The sequence below is a fragment of the Pelophylax lessonae genome (assembly GCF_965119305.1).
Source record: "Pelophylax lessonae genome assembly, chromosome: 1".
Lineage (NCBI taxonomy): Eukaryota > Metazoa > Chordata > Amphibia > Anura > Ranidae > Pelophylax > Pelophylax lessonae.
The window spans coordinates 54,446,340-54,472,097 of NC_138768.1; the positions used below are offsets into that span (position 1 = coordinate 54,446,340).

General features: G+C 43.8%; 1 protein-coding gene across 1 annotated transcript in view; it reads left to right on the forward strand.

Moving 5' to 3' along the window:
* The window catches only part of MYO5B (myosin VB), a 436,041-nt gene that overhangs the window by 352,696 nt on the left and 57,587 nt on the right, over nucleotides 1-25,758 (forward strand). The window contains exons 20-27 of the mRNA XM_082255167.1: nucleotides 1,603-1,759; nucleotides 4,344-4,583; nucleotides 12,524-12,760; nucleotides 14,835-14,919; nucleotides 18,938-19,086; nucleotides 21,243-21,362; nucleotides 24,718-24,870; nucleotides 24,957-25,016. Coding sequence (XP_082111293.1) covers nucleotides 1,603-1,759; nucleotides 4,344-4,583; nucleotides 12,524-12,760; nucleotides 14,835-14,919; nucleotides 18,938-19,086; nucleotides 21,243-21,362; nucleotides 24,718-24,870; nucleotides 24,957-25,016 — 1,201 coding nt within the window. The remainder of the gene's footprint in view (nucleotides 1-1,602; nucleotides 1,760-4,343; nucleotides 4,584-12,523; nucleotides 12,761-14,834; nucleotides 14,920-18,937; nucleotides 19,087-21,242; nucleotides 21,363-24,717; nucleotides 24,871-24,956; nucleotides 25,017-25,758) is intronic.

The window sequence follows — 25,758 nt, forward strand, 5'->3', positions numbered from 1 at the left end:
CCATCTTCTGGGACCTGTGTGTATCCCCAGAAGGCAGTGGGGTAAAGGAGGAGAGAATAAAATCTTAGGTGTTGCAATTTGTTATGTCACACAATATTTGCGCATTCGTTTTTCAAATAAAATCTTTTGGGAAAAAATACACTTTAACCTCTTAGGTCCGGCGCCTCCCAGCCCTTCAAGAGGTTTATGATGCCGGGAGGTGGGGCGGGGCATAAGATCACGTGACCACCTTGATTGGCTGTTTCGGTGGTCATGTGATCCCAAACTCCTGATCACAAGGAGCGATCAAGAGCTTCGGTTTGGTGACAGTAACTGTGCTGGGAGCGCGCAGCACGTGCGCTCTTAGTACAGGTGTATTGGCATATTCACTAAAATATGGGCCCCCTCGGCACTAGGAACCAGGAGAAGCTGCATATGTGCGTACAGCCGGCGCCAAGGGGTTAATGAATTTTAGTGCACACAAGATTTTCTGATAAATTGAAACGCGTTAGCGTTTTATCTACTTACATGTGGTTGTTACCTGTCGATGTGAGGATGGTCCCTGTATATATACCCTTGAGGTTGATCAGCTGCTGATTTTTTTATGATGTTTTTTATTACATTTTATTAATTTATTTTAATTTGTATTTTTATCATTTTTTGTGTGTATTTGCCTAAAAAGTTCCTATTCTTAGCCCATTGTACAGTACGTTGTATATTCTATGTATGGGATGTGATCAGACTTCTAGGACTAGGTATTTGCATTTGTCTTTATTATGACCTCCTGGGCAGGCAGAGTGTGTAATATAAAAAAGGAACAGAGTCACTTTAGAATTTATCCCACAAAAAAATAGAAGTCATATTGCATAGTTACATAGTAGGTGAGGTTGAATAAAGACAATAGTCCATCCAGTTCAACCTATGTAGGTGTGTGTGGCTGTAATCATCTCACATAGCCCTGAATGTCCTGATCCTTGAGATGTACGTCTAAGAATCTTTTGAAAGCCACCATACTTCCCGCAGAAACCACCTCTTGTGGTAGAGAGTTCCACAATCTTGTAGCCCTAACAGTAAAGAACCCCCCACGTTGCCTGAGGTTAAAACGCTTCTCCTCTAATCGCATTGTATGTCCTCGAGTCCTCATGCAATCCCTTCGACTGAACAGCTTTTTTTCTAAGCTGAGATCCCCATTGAGATATTTAAAAATTGCTATCATGTCCCCCCTCAGGCGTCTCTTCTCCAGGGAGAATAAATCAAGCGATTGCAGACGCTCTTCATAATTAAGGTCCTCCAATCCCCTAATTAGTTCAGTATGGGATTCTTTTATTTGTACTCCAAGCTCTCTGCAAACCTCTTATTTGTACTCCAAGCTCTCTGCAAACCTCTAGAAAAAGCAGTGAGCCAAACACTTGAACAAAAAGTGAGATTTCTAAAGGCATTCTCTACGCAATAATATTGCATAGTCAGAGGCAGAGTGAAGTTTTGGAGAATTTAATAACCACCTTATAATTGAAATGTTGGTTTTGTCTGAACTGTTCCTTTAATTCCACTTATGTGGAGGGGGGCTAGTTTGTTTTTCTTGCCACTGATTTTGCCACAAGTAAACTTATTTTATTCCCTCAGGCTGACTGAGCATCTTCGAAAAACCAAAGCAGCCATTTGCTTCCAGAAACAATTCCGAATGATCCGCATCTACCGGGAATACCAGACAATCCGCAGGGCGGCCATCACCATCCAGTCCTACACCCGGGGCATGGTTGACCGGAGAGCTTATCGCGAGGTGTGTACTTGGTAGATTGGTTAAACTAATAAGGAAAACAACTTATGCTCACATTGAACAGTTTTGAAAATGTATTTAAAAGAGAACTACAAAGTAAAGATTAGAGTCGAATATAAAATATGCTAAGACCTAGTGTCTTCACAGAAACACAAGCTTTTAAGCTTGAAAGTTGCCACATATGACCTCCCAAAAAATAAACATTTTACATTTTAACACATTTACTTAAAAGTTTGCACAAGTAACACATATAACGATTGCAAGAGACATTCGTTTCTGTTATTTTGGAACACATTATCACCTTGACCCATACTCTGAAATACACTATATTGTCAAAAGTATTGGGGCACCTGAAATTTAATGGCTTCCCAGTCTTAATCCGTAGGGTTCAATATTGAGTTGGCCCGCCCTTTGCAGCTATAACAGCTTCAACTCTTCTGAGAGGGCTATCCACAAGGTTTAGGAGTGTGTCTATGAGAATGTTCCAGAAGCGCATTTGTGAGGTCAGGCACTTGTTGAACGAGAAGGCCTGGCTCGCAATCTCCACTCGAATTCATCCCAAAGGTGTTCTTTTGGGTTGAGGCAGGCCAGTCAAGTTCCTCCACCCCAAACTCACTCATCCATGTCTTTATGGGCCTTGCTCTGTGCACTGGTGTGCAGTCATGTTGGAACAGGAAGGGGCCATCCCCAAACTGTTCCCACAAAGTTGGGAGTATGAAATTGTCCAAAATGTCTTGGTATGCTGACGTCTTAAGAGTTCCTTCACTGGAACTAAGGGGCCAAGCCCAACCCCTGAAAAACAACTCCACATCATAATCCCCCCTCCACCACATGATAGGCACATCAGTCCAGTTGTTAGAAAGAACCACAGCAGCAAGCAGGAGCTCAGAATACACAGAAACCGGGAGTTCACTTTTGTTGAACCAGACTTTGTCAAGGGAGATCCACTTGACAAAGTCGGAAGGACGAAATGCATCGGTTGGTGGCTGTACAGCAACTGAATGTGACGTCAGCGGATCACTGAAAGTGATGTTGCTGTAAGTGATGTATCGGACAGTGGGTGAGATATTGGCACTGGGCGGAGCTCAGTTAATTTTGCAGTCACCTAGAAAGGGGACTACATGTGTACACATTCTTGCTGGATTGAACAAATGTTGTACCATGCACATTTCCAGATCTGTTTAGTATGGTCAGTCTTCCTTTTTTTTTTTTTTTATCAAGGATAGTAATATCTTCCGTCAAATACTCGTAATATCCATTTGTCTATTGACGGTGGTCTGGAAGTTTTCCAATACTTGCGGATCTAGGAGTTGTGGGATCAATTATATCTTATATGTGGGGGCAGACATCATTGTAATGTGAAGGGTCCTGTCGAAGGGCCATGGTAGTAATTTTCACTGTGAGGTTGATAATCTGCTTCTAATATGGTTCAGTTAGGGGGCACTGCCACCAAATGGGTACCAGGTGTCAGTTCACATCTCCAACACATTGGAGAAACCCAACTGTCCCACCTACTGGGTTTGTATACCACCAAGCTATGAGTTTGAAGTTACTTTCAGATATTTTTATTTTTTTTCCTTTCACTCCCCTTTAGGATATTTAGGAGCCTCTAAGAATAAAGTTGGCCATAGATGGATCAAATTTCAGCCGGTTCAGCAAGGCCTGGCCAAATTTTAATCCATCTGTAGCCGTTCCTTCTCGACAGAAGTAAATATAATGATTGACAACTGTCAAACTGGAATGTTGGAATTTTTTTTTCAATAATTTTTTATTGATTTTTTAAGTGTTTAATATACAAAACAACAGTAAAGAAGAAAATAAAAAGAAACAAAACAGTACGTTCCATAGGCATATCTTACCAATGTATGTAAGATAATTACCAAAGTATACCAGTTTAGCTCCATATGCCAGTACACAAAAAAAAAAAAAAGCAGTAAAACAAAGAAAACATAAAAAAGAATAGTAACACAAATATAATATAAAACGGAATAAACAGCAAGCCAAGGGAACCATAATTTAATACATTTTTGTACACAGCCCCAAAAGTTGGTATGCTAATTTTTCTCTTTCACAAGGTTTTTGGACCATATTTTGCCATTGAAGAAATGTTGGTGGCATAGAAGACAACCACTTCTGAGCTATTAGTTTTCAAGCTAGAAAAAGTAAACTTATGATGATCAGTCTAATGAAAATTTTTTAATTTGCTCAGTGGCTTCAGCACTAATCAGTGTATTCTGTCAGAATACGATGGCACAATCGGAAGGATTCCTCCATCCAGCTTGTTCATGTGGTTGGGGGGAATCCTTCTTGTTTTTTTTCCAGTCAGCCCTCTATCTGGTCAAACATAGTAGTAGGTGGTTTCAAGCACTTTCATGCTTCAGGTTGTGATGGCCGAGTGTCGAACTTTGTGGGAGGTAGGGCCAGCTGACATCCCATGTGTCCTGCTGCTGCTGTAAACGAGCCCTTCCTTTTGAAAATGTAAAATGGTGGATGGATTCAATTTTGTAATGTATTACTACATTGGAATCACTTTTGGAATGTTTTAGTATATATATATATTCATCTGACTTCCATTTGTTGTTTGTAGCTCCTGCAACAGCACAAGGCTACGGTCATTCAGAAGAACCTACGAGGGTGGCTAGTCCGCAAACACTTTGCCAAGTTCCGCAGCGCGGCCATTGTCATCCAGTGTTACTACCGCCGCATGATGGCACGGCGGGAGCTTAAAAAGCTGAAGATTGAGGCCAGGACGGCCGAGCACTTTAAGAAGCTGAGCGTGGGCATGGAGAACAAGGTGGTTCAGCTACAGAGGAAGATTGATGAGCAGGTATGTTCTATGTACTTAAAGAGTAAAACCTAATTTTTAGACAAATTTTCCAAAATGGTAGCCTGTTGTCTTTTGAGGAGATGCAGGAGAGATTCACCTTGCCATCCTCTTTTCGTTTTTACTACCTCCAACTAAGACATGCTACATTAGCTCAGGATGGGTCTTCTGAGAGATTGTGGGGACCATGGTTGGATACACCTGGGCTGGCCCCGGTGGATCTGGTCATGGATAGACTACTAGGTGGAATTGCTGGATTAGCAGGATACATACAAGTCATTATAAGAGGTGGAGGATTTGAGGTTGGTGATATTGTTATACCGGGAAGGGGAGATTGTCACATCTGTTATATATGTGTCTGGAAAGTGTGGATAGTACTGATGTGGTTTTACCTATCTTATTTACTGCAATATTGTTGTTCCCATGGCATATTATATCGAATTGGGTTGTATGTATTGCCATATACCTTCTGTTTATTTTTTTCAAATAAAGTTCTTTGGATTAAAAAAAAAAAAAAAGAGTAAAACCTCTGTCAGGTTTTCATTGCTAGCTCCAGGGAGATCCACCGTCACTCTTAGTCTTTGTGACCATTGTCTCAGGTGCAAAAAGTGATAAGAAAACCATAATGCTAAAGTTGTCCCAGGAACTGGTGATAAAATGAAATCTTCCATGAGGGCAACAGTTTTGGATACTCTAACTTTGGAGAGATTTTCTCTTACTTCCTGTTGTGGTCCCTGGAACCAGAAGTAAAGGGAAATCTCTCTCTGGTGGGTCACCGCCAAGCAAAAAATGTATCCAACCTAAAGTTTTTTGCTGTACATACACGTAAATAGATTTTGACAGCTTGAATACACTGGAAATGGATAGGTTGGGAAGGCAAGGACTTTAAAGACACCGAGATAAAAAATAACAATTTTATTTATAAATTTTTAAAAAATTACATCAAAATGTGAACATTAAGCCTCAAAAAAGGCATTGATAAGTCAGCATGTCATTGGGGCTGATTGATAACAGATAATATACAGAATAACAAACTATACAGTATTATTAATGACATATGTTGGTGGATACATCACATCAGAAAGATCGTATGAAGGGTGACAGAAGATGAGACTGCCGTCCATCGAGATCGGTTGATTTTGTATTCAGACACTCAGAGGATTCGTACAGTCACATTGCTCGACATGTTTTGCTAAAATAGCTTAGTCTGGAGCTATAGTGAAATATTCTGTATAATACTGTAAGCTTGGAAAAGAGCGTAATACCGCAATGTAGGACTAACGAGGAGGATGGCGTGGACATATACAGGAGCAGACAAGGTATGCAACAGTAACAAAACTTTATCCTTGTAGAGGGATGCATCTAAGGTTTATTAAATGCATATCAGAACCATCATGGCGGCGGTTCCCCATCCGGGGAGGGTGTTCGACTATTATAGGAGCCAATGCATGATGGTTCTGATATGCATTTAATAAACCTTAGAATTTAGAAGCTGATTGGCTACCATGCACAGCTGCATCAGATTCTTTGTGCACCAGTTTTAGTAAATTACCCCCAACATGTCCTACTAATGTGCCTTTAACTGCAGGCAAAGTAGGACAAATATGGCCTTTACTGCCCTTTAAATGCATGTGTTCGAATGAAAAATGCTGCGCTGTCACCATGCAGCTCTGCAGAGAAACCAGTCAGCTTCCTAGTTTTATATTCAAACCTTAATTGAACAAGCTGAGGTCTAAAGCTGATTGGCTACCATGCACAGCCGATACTGGGTGCTCCAATTTTAGCAAATCTCCCCCAGTAGTTCTCTTCTGCAATAAAGAACTGAGTTTTTCACATGTTAGATTTAGTTCCGCTTTAAACGATAAATAAACCCAAGGAAAAAGTGCACTCTATTATAGCTTACAGCGCTTAGATGTGGTGACTGCCTTGGTTTTTTGCGAACTAATTACATTTTAGCAAATACAGAAGATATCTGTTGATCTTGCTAGAAATGCTGTGAACTTGTTACTTCCTGTCAGTTGCACAAAATAATTTCTTCCCAGTTATCTTCTCTAATCGACCAATTGCATTGCCACTCATGGAATTAAGATAAGGAGATATGGACATGTTTGTAGTCCTTATCAGGAAAGCAGCCTAGGGTGACAACCACGGTTCCCTCTCTAGATACAGTGGAGAAGTGATGTAGCCACCCAGGGACAGAAAGTGTGTTATATACAGAATTCGGCCCCTTTCACACGGGGCAGATTCCATTTAGATCAACATAGGATCTGTGAACTGATCAACTGCTGATCAGAATAGAGCAGAATAGATGTCACATCCGTGTCCACTCAGTTCATGCAGAGATGACACGGAGATTCCCTGTTCTGCTCTATGGGCGGCCGGGTGTAAATAGACTCCCCTGTCAGTTTACACCTGGTTGTCTACGATTCAGGTCACCAAAACAGAAGAGGACACAGGCTTCAACTATTTTTTTCACTGACTCGATCAGACCCGCAGGTAGGTGGGTGTAGACAGACTCAAGTCTGTTTAGACCCACCTGTCCATAGGAATGCATGGACCTTCTGATCAGGTCCGCCTGAAAAACTAACAGGTGGACCTGATGGAAACGCCCATGAGAAAAGGGCATTATCATGTGAAAATAAAGCAAAAGAAACTTGGAAATAATGTAGCCACCACACCAGACACTAGTAATCTGCAATATATTACATTTTAGGTTTAGATAAACGTTAAGCCCTGATGAAAACAGAGTATATGAACCCTTGAAATGCGTTGGTTCTTTTATATTGGTAGTTTATGGTCTACTGGCATGATGAGTTTATGACCAGTCCACCACACAAGACCTCTAGACCATGGGGGGGGGGGGGGGGTTGGAGCAGCAGGAACCGGTCTTGTTCGGGGAGGATTAGATAAATATATCTCTGTACTCCAATCCCATAGGCAAAAACAAGCAGTTAACCCGTGCAGTGTGGGCACAGCCCCACTGCATGGGGAAAAAGTTTTTTTGGCCGCAGTTGGGCTTTAAGTGACACTGGGTTCCCCTAGGCCACTGCGGTAGGTGACAGCCACAGGCAGTCTGTCTGGAAGCAGTAATCAGGGACACCCTGAAAAGGAAACGTACATGTCCCTGCTCATCCAGAACCTCTCACTACTTCTGCATCTGCACTTTTCCTACCCAGCAGAGCTCACTCCCTACCTTACTGCCTCATAGCAGGCACACCGAATGACATCAGCCACTATATTTAAAGGGTTCTTCATCAAGATGGCCCCAAAAGTCTCACCGAAATTCGGTATCCAAAAAGATCATCGTCTTCCCCAAGATGGCCAACTGGAGCCCAAGATAGACATGACCTTCCCACTGGACTCCTTCCAAACTGAAGAAATGGCATGGTGCCACCTTCAGGTTGGAGGAAGTACACCTGCTTACAGATGGTCATTTAGAACCTAAAAAATAATAATTTAGATATTTAGCACCTCTTATGCCTGCCCTTTTATACCTGTTACCTTTAGTTTATTGCTTATTTTGTGAAAGCGGCAGTTGATTGATTGTTAGCTTGTCTTTTATTTTGGTCCTGGAGTTCTGCCTTAATCACCTTGTTCCATGATTCAGACCTGACTTCATTTCTTCTCTGGATTGTCTTTTAATGTTTAAAGTCTCCAGTGGAAGAGAAGACATGGTGGTGATTTCTGCTGGGAGTTTCCTGACTGTCAGACTATAAAGAGAAAGTCTCTCATCCAGCAGTAAGAAGACTTTCTGAACACATTGACGGCAACTCTACAAGATGAAACATCAAGACATAAACCTTGACATTTGTCAGTGTTTCCATCTCTCCCTGTGGATAGCTCCACTTATCTGTGCGCTGCACACAACCAGCTTCATCATCGGGCGGCTGCTGAAGTACAGAATTACTATGACATTGCAGGCAAAACACGCAAAATAGTGCAGTTTTGGTGCCATTCATTTTAATAGCACCCCATCACACTTAGGCAGGCTGTGTTGTAGCTGTGCTTGTGTGAACCGTCAGTATGTTATGGTTAGAAATAATTCAGAATCATTCTTCCATGTGATAAGGTGCACTGCCAAACCAAGTACATCCGGGCACATTGTTCGTTCAAATGTACTCCTTAGCTGCAAAAGATATAAATCCACCAAATACCTTCTAAAACCTAGATATTCCTTTGCAAAAGTAGCAGTGACAGCATCCTTGTGCTGTACATAGCCTCTGCATATCGGGAAAGGGGGTCTCACAACCCTCTTCCTGATTGGCTGGGAGGAGAGTCACTGTGACAATAGTGAATATTCATTCACTATTGTCACACAACAGGGTGGGCTCAGGGCACAGTGCTCTGCGCCCCGAGCCCACCATTTTTTGAAGCCTATTAGAGATTCTGGCTCTAATCACGTGCTTAATAAAAAAAAATCCCCTATTGGAATCCAATGCATCCAGCGCCCTGCATGTAGATTAGGGGGCCGGACGCATGGATTAGGGGGCCCCTGCGCCCCCAATGGATGGGCTGCCCCTGGTCACTGCTCATCCATTCAAGTTTAATGGTGCATTTACTTCCCTGCAAGAGTGACTGGACAGCAGATAAAAGAAGACCCGGCAGTGGGAACAGAGAAACATACTGCCTCATGTGTCAGTATAAAAACTGCCTGTACTATTTTACAGTCACCAACACCATACCAGACCCACCCGGGAATTGACAGCTGGAATCTCAGAGCTTATATCTGGTGGCTGAGATTAAACAGTTCTCATTCTTGCTATACACCAATCTTGTTGGCCAATAACCCAACAATAAACAATCTTGGATTTCATCTCTTAAAAATAACTCACGTTACAATTGTTTGATGCAACAAAGAAAAAGATCAGTGTAATGGAATTCAATAGGATTTCTTCCAGGATTGTCCCTTAAGAGTTTAAGATCAAACATGTGATTCTTACTTTATATCCAATGATTGTGTTGTAACATGTATGGGCAGTGTTAGATTGTCCTAAATTTAGTTCTGTTTCCCCAAAAAATATGAATGTATGAGGGCCTACCTGATAGGATATAAACTCAATGGGCAGTGAGAGGGAAACAAACAGGAGTAGATAAAAGGTATTTGGTGTCTGTACCAGTCATGGAATATAAGTCCATCTGTCAGCAGAGACATCTCACAATCACTCTTCTCCTCCTTCCTGTCCTAGTTACACCCAGGCAGAGCTTTGTGCATGAACTCCACACAATAACCCTTTTCTTACTAGGCTCTCCTGTGTGTCACAAACACGATACGGTCATTAGTAAACCAGAAATATACAGAATAGCTTTTCAGTATTTGTTTTTTTTTTGTGTCTCCTCTTAATTTTTTGCCTACAAATGGTTCTGCAGGTTACACACATCCTGCAGGTTGCTGTTTCTCAGTTTTCTGAAAAATTACTATTTGTTTTAATGTAATTTTGTTGCAAAATGGTTAATCCTCCCAAAAGTGAATCTGTATTTCTTGGTAAACATGGGCAGCTTCAGTTACACTCTGGCTTCCTATATCTTTTGTTAGTGTTATCACTGTTAATAAAGTGACCCTGTCAGGTTTTCACAAAAAGGCAGCCCAAGTCCTTGGGGACTACTTACTTTACAAAGTAGGTCCCTTGGAGGACCGTGTCTCTGCATTTAGTGTGCATCCGTATTGTGCATTTGTGTCATTTTTCTGTACAAGGGCAGAGGCGTAACTAGAACCTTCAGGGCCCTGATGCAAGAAACCATGAAGGGCCCCCCAGACCCCTGGCCGGGGCCCTTACCTTCAAGCCCAGGGCTCTTCCCACTAATCCTGGGGCTCTTTACACTCGTTGCATGGCCTTTTATTACGGTCCCGCAGCAGGATTCTTTCCCAAGTTCTGCAGTGGGCCCCCTTCCTGCAATCTTGGGGCCTCCCCACAGTGGTGCAATGCCAGGGTCCGGTTGCAAGTGTGACCTTTGCGATCCTGGAAGTTCACCCACTGGTTTGCTACCTGGCCCCCTGGATCATGGGGCCCGGTAGCGATTGCAACCCCTGCAACCCCTGTAGTTACGCCCCTGGACAAGGGGTTACCATAGCTGGCCTTGTTGCGGCACTTAGGCCCCTTGATACTTCGGCAAAACTATGGCTAGTTACATAGCTACATAGTAGTTGGGGTTGAATAAAGACAATAGTCCATCCAGTTCAACCTGTGAAGGTTAGGCGAAACAGGTACATGTGCAGCACTCACAGCAGGGAAACCATTCATAAATCTGAAGTGGAATCCAAAGTCGGGTGCTCTAGCTTGAATGTTTTCTGTCCATTACATGTAGCAGTCAACAAAAGATAGAGCCAGCAACTCCATAACCCATATTAAGATATTTATTGCTACATGATAGTGAGTTAAAAAGTCTTATAATGACTGGAAATCTCTTCTTTTTTTTAAAAAAAGTCTTATAGCCTTGATCACAGCACCAGTAGCCTGTAGCCTGTTGTACTAAGGCTCATAGTACAACAGACTACTGTAAATCAACGAACACATAGGAGTCTTGGGTGTGATACTATTTCTTTATTGACCTTTGGGAACGTTACAAATGTATTTCCTCATCTCTACTCCTATTGTTCTTAACTGTACTGAAAGAGCTTTGTAATGAGCAATCTGAAATAGGCTGATAATTTTTTTGTAATATAACCAATAAAAAATATTGGAAAAGAAAAGACCGTATTCTCCCCTCTCTGGTTGGCCATGTCTTCCTCCTCCCCTCCATTGCAGAGCTGCTGCTGCTGCTGCCGTCAACCTTTTTGGCATTCAACACTTCCAGGAGTGTCGGATGCCTGTGTCCATCCTTGTGTGGTTCTTTCTTTTGACTCCTATGTCACAGCTGAGTACTGTAGTGCAGGGATTCCCAAACTACGGTCCTGCAGCTGTTGTGGAACTACACATCCCATGAGGCATTGTAAAACTCTGACATTCACATACATGACTAGGCATGATGGGAATTGTAGTTCCTGAACAACTGGAGGGCCATAGTTCGGGAATCCCTGCTGTAGTTACATAGGCGCTGGCATGCGTGTGGAAGGAGAGCCCAGGCATTCAACACTGCATGGGTGCTGAAGAGCCTGGTGAAAGGCTTTAGTACTGGAAAGGAGGGGAGATAGAAGACATGGCCCGCCAGAGAGGCAAGTACAATAGGCTTTTATTGCAGGGACCTTTTGGCTGTGTTTTTATTTTAAACATCAAAGGGTCACTTTATAGCAGCCTTTCTGGACTTTTTTACCCCAGAGGAAACCCTAAAACAATTTTCTGGTCTCTGGAACCAAATTTATCCAATGTCAGTAGGGAACAAGTGTCTTACATTTGTGGTTAGTAGGAAGAATGTGGCCCTTACATGCTTCTGGTTTTGCCATCTAGTGTTGGCCCTGGAGCTATGCAAGCACCATCAGATAGGAAGTCAGTCAGCCCCTAGCAATCTCTGGAAGAATCCTAGGGTTCCACAGAACCGTGGTTGAGCATAGCTGCTTTAAAGTATACCTAAATCCAAATCCTTTTTTGGTAGTGTAGGATACACTTTAACGTGTACTGGAAATATGCAGTTTCTGATTCCTCCTTCTGAAAACACTTGTTGCCTTGTTGTACTACATTGCATTTAGTACTTAAGCCAAGTATTTACATAAAGGGTTGTGACTTTATTCTGACCCAACTTGCTTGTGTCAGACCAGTGAATCTAGAAACAGCCAGTCAACAATGGCAGGTTTCTTTTAAACCCAGTGAGACGGTCTCACTCCTGTTGTCGCAGGAATCCCACAGGTCCACACTTTGATAAAAACAATATATGACATGTGTAAGGTGTGAAAGGTAAAGGTGTTGTGTTGATGCTCTGAGGTGTGGGAGGGGAGTTGCACGTTACAACAGTTGCTATAAAAATCCTTGGCTTGTCTTTGATGTGCAATGATCCCTGTCTATTTTCTCTAGAACAAAGACTACAAGGACCTGAAGGAACAGCTAGTGGTAGTGACGAGCTCTCACTCAGCAGAGGTGGAAAAGCTGCAGAAGGAGCTGGAGAGACAACGGCAGAACCAGCAGGATGAGAACCAACTGGCCAGCCTGCAGGAGGAGATCGAGGCTCTGAGGGCTGAACTGGAAAGGAGCAGAGATGAGAGGAAGATTGTAGAGGACTCTTATATGAGTGAGAAGCAGCAGCTACAGCAGGTATCTCTTCTATTCCCTTTAGCATGTCTCTTCAAACTGTGAGGCACACCAAATAAAATTGGGAGGTGTTGTGAAAGGAACTCCAAACAGTCTTTCTCAAAAAAGAGTCGGAGGGAATGGACTCTTTTTTTCCCCACCAAACTCCTACCTGATCACCTCTAGAATAGAGAAGTTTGACCAAGAGCAACAGTAGGCTCACCAAAGACGAATATATGTCAGAATACTGAAGGATATTGACAATGTCTAGGAGGTTTATTTAAGGGATTTCAAGTTAGAGGGGTGGTTGGGTTAATAGAGACAGAGTGGCTGAAAGAAAGTTTAGCACTTAAAGAGAACTTGCGGTTAGGCTGTGGGTATTTAGGTACAGTATTTACATATTCCTAAAGTGTAGACCTCCACGATAAAACACTAACCTATCTAGCCCTGTAAAGAAAAAATAGGTATACATACCTTTTTTGAAGCTGATCTGATCCGGTCCCTAGCAGCGGAAGCTCTACAGAGGACACAGCCAATAACTGCTGTGAAATGAATGGGGAGTGACGTCACCCGTAGACTTACTATGGGGCTTCCATTGTCGAATTTGTCCTCTGCACCCGCCTACACAGAGAAGCCAGGGCTGACAGCTTAACGTGGGACCGGGTTGGATTTAGGGGAGAGGAGAAAACAGCGACCACAACTGCAGAGCCTGGGCAGTGACACCACCCATAGACTTACTATGGGGATACGTTGTCTGCTGTCTCTCCTCTCCACTGAAGCCAGCACTGGGAGCTAATCCAGTGACTGGACCAGAGCACCCTTAGATTAGGTAAGTATAGGCATCCTTCCTTTACAGGGTAGTTATTATTATAGTGTTTAGAATGGGGGTGGGAACAGGTTTGGACTTGGTTAGCTTCTGACTGGACTTCTACTTTGAAGTAAGTGGAAACCATATGCCAAACAGCTGAACTGCTCATATGACATTGTCCTAGAACCTTGAACTAGAGGCAAACCTTTTTTGTTTTTTAGTTTTGCATAGAGTGGAGAGGGATTAGAACATCTGTCAGTTTTTATTGCTGTCTGTGCCCCCATTTGGGAGATTCCCCCTCTCTATCTGTCCTGTTTACCTAAATTGATTGAAACTAAAAGAAAATCACCCATTTTGGGTTGTCCACAGAAAAGTAATAGAAGGGAAATCTTCCAATGGAGACACTAGTTTTGATGACCTGGGGGGGGGGGAGTCCCTAAGAATTTCCCTTAATTTGCAGGGATTTCCTCTCACTTCCTGTTTGGCCGTGGGACAGGAAGTGAAGGGAAATCGCTGCAATGTGACACAGATGGCAAAAAAAATCTGACGGGTTATAACCTTCCCTTACTCTATATAAAGTGAAAAAAAAAAGTATTGCCTAAAGTTCTACTCAAAAGAGGAACTTCACTCTTGTTTAAGATAAATGTCAGAAGCTACAATACTTTTAAGAAACAGACACTTCCACAGTATTGGTTCTTTGTCTGGCTTCGGCTCTATAGTGCTGCCATCTTGGATATAGGAGCTGTCTGTGGCTTCCTTTCTCCCCACCTCCTATGCGTGAGGCCCAGTAGTGCTGAGAGACTGGTTCCACAGCCTCCTTGGACATGTGACGTGTCCCAGGAGAGTGTGGTTGGAGGGAGAAGGGCAGGTTTGGGGACCAAGCTGGCATAATTCTCCTCTAGATTAGAATTGAGAAAGTGGGTACCTGTCACAAAAAGGCACCCGCTCCCCCAAAAAAAAATAATTATGTTTTTTGGAAATTTGTGAAGGGAGTAAGGGGATGAGCGGTACTTTCACTTGTGAATGTTTGCTTGAATGTTCTCTGCTGATTCAGAGCAAGTGTTCTGCCTGTTGGAAGTTCACCCAACATACACAAAACAGACAGTGCCCATTTGGGGTGAGAAATTTCCAGCCAATAATATTTTATTGTTTTGGATAGAGCAGAAGAATGTTAAAGCGTCTCTCAGATTTTATTGCCATCTTTGTCCATATCATTTCTAACTAGTAACACTGTCAGATGGTTAGCTGTACTTTAAAAAGTAACTCTCTTCTTTACATCACTTCATCCAGCGAATCTCTGAACTAGAAGATGAGAACAGCAACTTAAAGGAAGAGAAAGAAGAGCTCAATCAACGCATCCTCCTCCGCTCTGAAGGTGAGTCCGATGTTATCAGATTGTGTGTTTATTTAGGGGCTTATGTTTAAAGTGGGAGTAAACTCAAATGCATGATTTTTATCTATAGGTAAGCATATATAAAGATTACCTATAGGGACTGTAAATATCTTCTAAATGTGCACCGTTTAGGAGATATTTACTGTAGATACAGGCAGTGACATCATTGGCACATGCACTCTGAAGAAACGGCATACCCGTGTACTTCCTTCAGAGTCCTGTGGTGTAAACGGCAGCTCCTGCATGCATAAGCGGGAGTGACGTAATCGCGGCTCCGGTACAACCATAGTCTGCGATTCTGGAAGGAAGACCCAGTGAAGATGGAAGCGCCTTCAGCAGTGACAGCGCCCCGCTGGAGGGCTTGGTTCCAGGGTAAGTTTCACATAATGTTTTACGCCGCAGAATTGGGTCACCTGGGCGTCTCTATGCACCGGCTACATCTTGGAAATTTATGGTTGGACTTCCCACGGGGCGGTCTGTGTGTCTGAAAGGGTAGCTATACCTGGTCTGAGATCTAGAGAACCCTACATCATATAGTGGCTGCCCCTTAAGTTCCTCAGCCATTGATGGCCCAACTTGGAATGTTAACACCAGGTCATTTGAATAGATATTTTGAACTGATAGCTGTGGTTAGAGCCTACCTTTTGATTAGGGCTTCTCCTAATTTTTGACGCATGCGGTTAGCTACCTAAGGGAGGTCCGAGGAAACTTACCTGTGCTCCTATGTCCCAGTGAGCCCCCCTTGTTGCTCCAGTGCCTACCCAGGGGATTCTCTACATGTTGGTGCTAGGGTGCTGAGAAGATCGCTGTATTGTTTTCATGCGTCCTGATGAAGCTAACTTTGGCGAAACAGGTCGACACATGAAGACCCTATAATCCGCACTGGAATCTGCCTAAGCATGTCAACAATTATTGAATGAATATATACAGTCAGTCTTATAAGCACCACTATATAACTGCTTTTAATCACTAAGATGCAAATATACTATATGAAAATCTTAAATTTAAAATATGCATTAAAAAAAAAAAAAAGTATGATGCAATGCATACTAACACTTCAGAACCTGGAACTGTTGGTTCCGGGTCACCTGATCATTGTGACAGCGCGCTCACAGTCCGGAAACCGTACTCTCACCCAGAGCCCTGGGTCTCATACTAACGATCAGGAGTCTGGACTGTCGGTTCCAGGTCACCTGATCGCCTCTGCCTCTGATTGGCAATCACAGTGATCAGTCACTGTGTTTACTTCCTCTTCTGAATGAAGAAAAAAATCCATTGTATCTTCTTCTTCTTGCTGGAGAGGAAATGTAAACAAACCAAAGTGTGTAAAAAATAAAATAAAGAATAAAAAATAAAGAAATAAAAAACAAGATCAAGGTTTGCCAGGGTTAGTGTTAGGGGTCAAGGTAGGGATTAAAGGTCACGGTCAGCATATTTTGGGTACAATTTAAAAAGAAAAAAAAATATTGTATCAGTGTGTTTAAGGCTGGATAAAAAAAATGCAAAATGCGCACCATTAGTTTCTGGGCTGCCCTAATGGTACAAACAACAACTGACAAACACATATGTGGTATTGTTGGTGGTATTGTCGGTGGTATTGAGATCACATGTGATGTGCACAGGAATGCGGTGCGTTTTTGGTGCAAATCACATGCAGTGTTCAGCATGCACCATTGTGAACCCAGGCTATGTTCTATGAACAGCACCTCCAAACAGAACCCAGGCTTAAAAAAGCAATGGAATCAAAAAAGTTAAACCCCAGTTAGCAGCGGTTTTTGTCATTTACAGCTTAAAAACGCCACTAAAAACCTACTAGTTTTCTGGGTTTTTTTTACAGCCAGAAAACACCCCTGCCAAAAACTGCTGATACCAGCCTATGTGTGTGCATGGAGACATAGGATAACATGCTGGGGAGTTTACTGGCTGCAGAAAAAAACGTCTGACGCCAAAAACAGCCGCTGTAAAAACATCCAGTGTGCATTAGGTCTGAAATACAAAAACAAACAAACAAACTGTAAACTCTATTGGCTGTACTGTCATTGCAGAAATTACCTGAATATAAGAAGAAAGAAAAGCCTTTATCTTCATTTTTTTCTCTTTCAGCAGCTCAGTAGATGCCCCTTACTTATGCGTATGCAGTGGTGCAATACATGTTTAAACGTTAATGTACTATTATTACAGGCTCTGGGTGGAATTGTGTTGCCGACAAATGGCCACCAGAGTAGTGTTAATTTTTATGTCAATTTTTGATTTAGTTTTAGTCATAGTCTTTTGACTAAAATGCCATTTTAGTTTTAGTCCTTTTTAACCACTTTACGACCGCCCACCGCAAATATACTGCGGCAGGCAGCCGCTCCTGGGCAAAGCGACGCAGGTATACGCCGCTTGCTCTCAGGAGGCTAGGGGGCGAGCGTGTGCCGCCGGCGGCGGTGCGCTCCCGCTTGTCAGCGGGGAAGCTGATGCCGATTGCCGCCTGACATCTGCGATCGCTCCCCGCTGAGAGAGAAGAACGGTCAGCTGTTGTAAACACAGCTGACCCTTCTTCTCCCTGGAATGATCATAGAGCCCATGTGATCCTTCTATATAGGAACACAGGTCTCTATGGTAATTTCAGAAGCCTCGCTCCCCCCCCCCCACAGTTAGAATCACTCCCCTAGGCTCACATTTAACCCCTTGATCACCCAAAATGTTAACCCCCTTCCCTGCCAGTGTCATTATTACAGTAACAGTGCATATTTTTAGTACTGATTACTGTAGTAATGTCACTGGTACCCCCAAAAGTGTCAAAAATGGCAGTTAGTGGTCCGATCTGTCTGCCGCAATGTCGCAGTCCCGCAAAAAGTCGCAGATTGTCGCCATTACTAGTAAAAAAAAAAAAACAATAAAAATGACCTAAATCTTTCCTGTGGTTTGCAGATGCGATAACTTTTGCGCAAACCAATCAAAATACGCTTATTGCAATTTTTTTTTTTTGTAGCAAAAAAAAATGGCCTAAAATGTTAAAAAATTTTGATTTTTACATTTAGTTTTTTGAGAATGTCATATAGCAAAAAGTGAAAAATATTGTGTTTTTTTTTTTTTTTCAAAATTGTCGCTCTTTTTTTGTTTATAGCGCAAAAAAATAAAAATCGCACAGGTGACCAAATACCACCAAAAGAAAGCTCTATTTGTGGGGAAAAAAAGGACATCAATTTTATTTGGGTACAGCGTCGCACGACCACGCACAATTGTCCGTTAAATTATCACAGTGCCGAATCGCAAAATAGGGCCTGGTCATTATGGGGGAAAATCCTTTCTGGTCTTAAAGTGGTTAATTATTGAAATTGTTTTAGTTGAATTTTAGTTGACTAAAATAGTGTTCATTTAGTTGATGAAAATAGTCGACGAAATTAACACTGCTGGTTACTTATTAACACAAAATGGGGAAAAAAAAACTTGAGTTTGATTCAAGCAGATTCTTTACAAAGTGTGAATGTTTAATCTGATTTCCTCCTGAAGTTATGCAGCTCACGTCAGCGCCCGAGGCAGAGAGAACAAAGTATGTTTCTCCAAGATGTATTTTCTGGAGCGCTTTTACAAAGCCACACGCAGTTTGCCAATCAGACGCTTATCCCATGCTAATGCCGTCGGAGGCTTGTTTATCTGTGTATTTATATATTTTATGTCTTAGATTTTTTGGAATATAATTTTTTGATGTTAGCTCAAGTATCTGATCTGAGGATCTGGGACATTTTTGCATACCTTTTCAACAAAATTAACATGAGTGTTTGCTACTTCAAACCAGCCCCAATCTCGGCCGGATCTGAGACGGGTTTTGAGCCGGTGTAGAGAAACTTCTAACCATTGCAGGGTGATCGTAAAATATTCCCAATTATTTATACTTTGTGCCGGTTCTGCACCGTGCCTCCCTCTGCCTGCCTGTGTCCCGGACTGCCCGACTGGTTGTAAGATTGTTTTAGATGATGTGGACCTCATTGTTGGTCTTTGTTTTTATTTTAAGATGAATTTACGCAGAGCTCAGTGAAGGAAAACTTGCAGATCCAGAAGGACCTGGAGGAGGAGAGGGCTCGCCACCAAAATCTGGTGAAGGAGTATACCCGTCTAGAGCAGAGATATGACAACTTGCGGGAGGAGGTCACGCTTATCAAGGTGAGCTGTGTCACTGTTCTCGTCATTATGCCCACATTCACACTGGTGTGACTTATCATGCGATTTGACAATTCAAAATCTATTTTTAAAAAGTCTCTAGTGATCTGTGTCAGACAGAGTGGTGTCCAATTACTCCAGGTGATATATCAGCCGGGTACCATGCAGGTGTAGCGCCATACACCAACAAACACACCGCATATCCTACATTTGTACCCCGATCTCAAGGGGTAGGATGGTGGCAGCTTACACCTTGTATTACCTATAGGCTCCCTATAGCGCTGGTTACAACTAGCCTTTATATTACAGATATGCCGAAGGGCTCTGCCTGGCCTTTGGGTCTTAGCAGCTCCCTTCAGCACATCTGCACACACACAGGAAATTTTCAGAACATATGCAAAACACAGACAGGTTTAGAACTTCGATAGCACTCCATTGCTGCGCATGCACGGGGAGACCGGCATGTGCACAAAGGTGCTTAATACCTGCGCGTGACTATATTACCAAAAGTATTGGGACGCCTGCCTTTACACACACATGAACTTTAATGGCATCCCAGTCTTAGTACGTAGGATTCAATATTGAGTTGACCCACCCTTTACAGCTATAACAGCTTCAACTCTTCTGGGATGGCTGTCCACAAGGTTTAGGAGTGTCTATTGGAATGTTTGACCATTCTTCCAGAAGTGCATTTGTGAGGTCAGGCATTGATGTGGACGGGAAGGCCTGGCTCGCAGTCTCCGCTCTAATTCATCCTAAAGGTGTTCTATCGGGTTGAGGTCAGGACTCTGTGCAGGCCAGTCACATTCCTCCACTCCAAACTCGCTCATCCATGTCTTATGGACCTTGCTTTGTGGACTGGTGTGCAGTCATATTGGAACAGAAGGGACCATCTCCAAACTGTTCCCACAAAGTTGGCAGCATGAAATTGTCCAAAATGTCTTGCCATGCTGACGCCTTAAGAGTCCATTCACTGGAACTAAGGGGCCAAGCCCAACCCCTGAAAAACAACCCCACACCATAACCCCCCCCCCCCACCAAATGATTTGAACCAGTGTACAAAGCAAGGTCCATAAAGACATAGATGAGCGAGTTTGGGGTGGAGGAACTTGACTGGCCTGCACAGAGTCCTGACTTCAATCCGAAAGAACACCTTTGGGATGAATCAGGGAGTGCAAGCCAGGCCTTCTCTCCAACATCAGTGCCTGACTCCACAAATGCGCTTCTGGAAGAATGGTCAAACATTCCCATAGACACACTCCTAAACCTTGTGGACAGCCTTCCCAGAAGAGTTGAAGCTGTTCTAGCTGCAAAGGGTGGGCCAACTCAATATTGAACCCTACAGACTGGGATTTCATTTAAGTTTGTGTTCGTTTAAAGGCAGGCGTCCCAATACGTTTAGTAATAAAGTGTATGTGACTCATTGCTTTGCTTGGACCAGACGCCCTGTGGCACATCTGCGCATGCGCAGAATCCGGGATGTCATTCTCTCCTAGATGTCAATCACAGAAGTGCTGTGGCAACTTGACAGAGGGCCAGTCTCTGGTTTGTGCTGGGATTGCGCTCTCTGTGCCCCCTGCACAATGACCACATTTTCATTGATGGCTTCTAGACACTGTTTGCACTCAAGAGCCAATGAACAGTCTTTCGATCATGTGGTCACTGTGTCAACCAACCACAGTGATCACATGATGCGAGGCCCATGTACCAGCTCCGACGTTACAAGCTTTTCAAGGGCTTCCTCCTGCCGGCTGGAAATTGTTAAACTCCAGCCAAAACATTTTAGTTTTAAATAGAATAGAGACAGATTAGAAACTACGTATTTCGGGTTTTCTTGCTATTGGTGACCCTATTTTGGAAATGTCCCCTGACTTCCTGCCTGCCCCTGTGACACCAGGACAAAAAACTAGGGGAATGAGAGTCACTGGGACACAAACACCAGTAAAACATTTATTACATTTTTTTAAAAACTGTTAAACCTTCTCCAGTCTACTAGAAGTGTTTTTGTTGTGGTCTTTTTTTTTTCGAAAGAGAGATTTATAAGCAATTCCTGTCTTTCTGACACAGGGAGCGAGGATAAATCTCCCGAATGGGGTCTGAGACAGTGAAATAAATAACCTTTCCAGGTTATTCTAATGCTACATATTATTTTTTTGTAGCAAACCCCTGGACACCGCAGAAATACCTCCAACCAAAGCAGCTTGGAATCTGACTCCAACTACCCCTCCATCTCCACATCTGAAATTGGGGACACTGAAGACACCATTATGGAGGTAGAGGTAAGGCTGCCAAACACAAGCTGTAAAAAGGAATGCTTATTCAAGTTTAGTCTTCGCATTCTTTGCTCCCAGTGGAGTTGAGCTGCTGGGTCACTGCTGGGAGGTGGAAGTAGGGTGAGCTAAGCTGCTTAGCCAGTGCTGGAGAGAGAGACCAGGTGGGGCAGAGCTGCTGAGTTACTGCTGGGAAGGGGAGAGCAGGTGGAGCAGAGCTGCTGAGTTTCTGCTGGAGAGGGAGGGCAGGTGGAGCAGAGCTGCTGAGTTCCTGCTGGTAAAGGGGGAGCAGTTTCTGCTGGGAAGGGGGGAGCAAGTGGAACAGGGCTGCTGAGTTACTGCTGGGAAGGGGGAGCAGGGGGAAGAGAGCTGCTGAGTTATGCTGGGAAGGGGGGAGGAGGTAGAGCAGAGCTGCTGAGTTACTGCTGGGAAGGGGGAGCAGGTGGAACAGAGCTGCTGATGTACTGCTGGGAAGGGGGGATCAGGTGGAGCAGAGCTGCTGAGTTACTACTGGGAAGTGGGGAGCAGGTGGACCAGAGCTGCTAAATTACTGCTGGGAAGGGGGGAGCAGGTGGAGCAGAGCTGCTAAGTTACTGCTGGAAAGGGGGGAGCAGGTGGAGCAGAGCTACTGAGTTACTGCTGGGAAGGGGGGAGCAGAGCTGCCAAGTTACTGCTGGGAAGTGGGGAGCAGGTGGAGCAGAGCCGCAGGGTTACTGCTGGGGAGTGAGAAGCAGGTGGAGCAGAGCTGCTAAGTTACTGCTGGCAGGGGGGGGGGGGCAGGGGAACAGAGCTGCTAAGTTACTGCTGGGAATGGGGGAGCAGGTGGAGCAGAGCTGCTGAGTTACTGATGGGAAGGGGGAGCAGAGCTGCTGAGTTACTGCTGGGAAGGGGGGAGCAGAGCTGCTAAGTTACTGCTGGGAAGTGGGGAGCAGGTGGAGCAGAGCTGCAGGGTTACTGCTGGGGAGTGGGAAGCAGGTGGAGCAGAGCTGCTAAGTTACTGCTGGGAAGGGGGGGGGGGCAGGGGGAACAGAGCTGCTAAGTTACTGCTGGGAATGGGGGAGCAGGTGGAGCAGAGCTGCTTAGTTACTGATGGGAAGGGGAAAGCAGAGCTGCTGAGTTACTGCTGGGAAGGGGGAGCAGAGCTGCTGAGTTACTGCTGGGAAGGGGGGAGCCGAGCTGCTGAGTTACTGCTGGGAAGGGGGGAGCAGCTAGAGCTAAGTTACAGCTGGGAGTGGTAGACAGGGTGAGCTGAGATGCAGAGTCACTGCTGGGATTGGCGAACAGGGGCAGATTAGTTGTTAAAGTGAAAGTGCTTCTGCTTCCAGTTTTGAGGGTGAACTACTCCAGACTGGTTGCAGCTACAGAGGTCAATGAGGACTTATTTTATTTTAAATGCTCATTTACTGCTTGTTAAGAATTTTTGAATATCTGAATGTCCATCACCTGGCCACAGTTGCTCTTTATTGACCCTCCTTTCCAACATTACATACTTACCTTTCCTTTGTTGCCCTTTCATTCTGTTCAGCCTCCAGGAATACAGAGAAGAGGCCCTGTGTAGGTTTGAAATCATTCTAACCAGAGATAAAACTTGACTGAGGGTCATCACCCTGCTCCAATGCTTTTTCCCAGTCTAATAAATACAGTCCTATAAGATCCTAAATATATACAGTCAGATCCATAAATATTGGGACATCGACACAATTCTAATCTTTTTGGCTCTATAATGTAATGAAACAAACAAGATGTACTTTAACTGCAGACTTTCAGCTTTAAATTGAGGGTATTTACATCCAAATCAGGTGAAAGATGTAGGAATTACAACAGTTTGTATATGTGCCTCCCACTTTTTAAGGGACCAAAATTAATGGGACAATTGGCTGCTCAGCTGTTCCATGGCCAGGTATGTGGTATTCCCTCATTATCCCATTTACAAGGAGCAGATACAAGATCCAGAGTTCATTTCAAGTGTGCTATTTGCATTTGGAATCTGTTGCTGTATGAGATCCAAAGAGCTGTCATTATCAGTGAAGCAAGCCATCATTAGGCTGAAAAAATCAAAACAAACACATCAGAGAGATTGCAAAAACATTAGGTGTGGCCAAATCAACTGTTTGGAACATACTTAAAAAGAAAGAACGCACCGGTGAGCTCAGCAACACCAAAAGACCCGGAAGACCACGGAAAACAACTGTGGTGGATGACCGAAGAATTCTTTCCCTGGTGAAGAAAACACCCTTCACAACAGTTGGCCAGATCAAGAACACTCTCCAGGAGGTAGGTGTATGTGTGTCAAAGTCAACAATCAAGAGAAGACTTCACCAGAGTGAATACAGAGGGTTCACCACAAGATGTAAACCATTGGTGAGCCTCAAAAACAGGAAGGCCAGATTAGAGTTTGCCAAACAACATCTAAAAAGCCTTCACAGTTCTGGAACATCATCCTATGGACAGATGAGACCAAGATCAACTTGTACCAGAGTGATTGGAAGAGAAGAGTATGGAGAAGGAAAGGAACTGCTCATAATCCAAAGCATACCACCTCATCAGTGAAGCATGGTGGTGGTAGGGTGATGGCGTGGGCATGTATGGCTGCCAATGGAACTGGTTCTCTTGTATTTATTGATGATGTGACTGCTGACAAAAGCCGCAGGATGAATTCTGAAGTGTTTCGGGCAATATTATCTGCTCATATTCAGCCAAATGCTTCAGAACTCATTGGACGGCGCTTCACAGTGCAGATGGTCAATGACCCAAAGCATACTGCGAAAGCAACCAAAGAGTTTTTTAAGGGAAAGAAGTGGAATGTTATGCAATGGCCAAGTCAATAACCTGACCTGAATCCGATTGAGCATGCAGTTCACTTGCTAAAGACAAAACTCAAGGGAAAATGTCCCAAGAACAAGCAGGAACTGAAGACAGTTGCAGTAGAGGCCTGGCAGAGCATCACCAGGGACGAAACCCAGCGTCTGGTGATGTCTATGCTTTCCAGACTTCAGGCTGTAATTGACTGCAAAGGATTTACAACCAAGTATTAAAAAGTGAAAGTTTGATTTATGATTGGTAATCTGTCCCATTACTTTTGGTCCCTTTAAAAAGTGGGAGGCACATATACAAACGGTTGTAATTCCGTTCACCTGATTTGGATGTAAATACCCTCAAATTAAAGCTGAAAGTCTGCAGTTTAAGGACATCTTGTTTGTTTCATTTCAAATCCATTGTGGTGGTGTATAGAGCCAAAAAGATTAGAATTGTGTTGATGTCCCAATATTTATGGACCTGGCTGTAGGTCTCATCTGGATCTGTCGTGCATTTATAATGCAAATATGGGAATACACTTTAACCTTGTGATCTTATTATGTCACAGGAAGCCGGGCTGGAGAAGGCTGCAATGGACATGACTCTGTTCCTGAAACTTCAGAAGAGGGTGAGGGAGCTGGAGCTGGAGAGGAAGAAACTGCAGAACCAGTTAGAGAAGAAGGAGAAAGAGAAGGAGCAGGAGGAACATAAGAAGCCGCAGGTAATGGGAGTGACCTGTGTCTGCTGTATAATATTTGTCTTTCTCCATGACACATCTACTGAAGTTGGTGTCCTCTATTTACTCAGGTCATTGAAACATCAAATGACACAGATCGTGACACCGATATCGCCTACAACAACCTGAAGGTAACGGAAAAGTGATAAAGCAGTGTTTTTTTAATTATTTTTAAATTGGACCTTTGCTTTTCCCATGTAGTGCAAAGTATCAGGTTTGCTTAATTGCTGCACCTGCATATACTCATCTTTCCTTTGCTGCCCGGCTCCCCACCATAGTAAGGGCTCTTTCACACGGGCGTTCCAATCAGATCCGCCTGTCAGTTTTTTAGGCGGATCTGATCGGATGCCCATTCAGCCCTATGGAGTAGCGGATGTCAGCGGTGACATGTCCGCTGACACCCGCTGCCGTTCCGCATCCGATCCTGTCTGTGAAATCCGGACGGATGGAAACCCTATTTTCCATCTGTCCTGGGGATCGGATGAGAGCGGACAAGCGGTCCGCTCTCATCCGATCCCCCATAGAGAGCAGCGGGGGCTGTGACACCTCCCTCTGCGCACTGCAAGCAGAGACGGAGCTGTCATCTGCCGGCTCAGCGGGGATCAGCGGAACGATCCCCGCTGAGCAACACGGATCCGCCTACGGAGGCGGACTGTGTGAAAGAGCCCTAAGGCCCCTTTTACACAGGCGTGACGGATGGAAAACAGACATCAATGCATCTCTATGGGAAAATGGATGTAAATGGATTATCATCCATTTACAACCGCTTCCGTCAACATCCCTTTTTTGGAACAGTTTAACCACTTGCCTACCAGCGGCTATACATATACTGTGGCAGGTCGGCTCTGTCCCGCGAAACAACGGACCTGTACG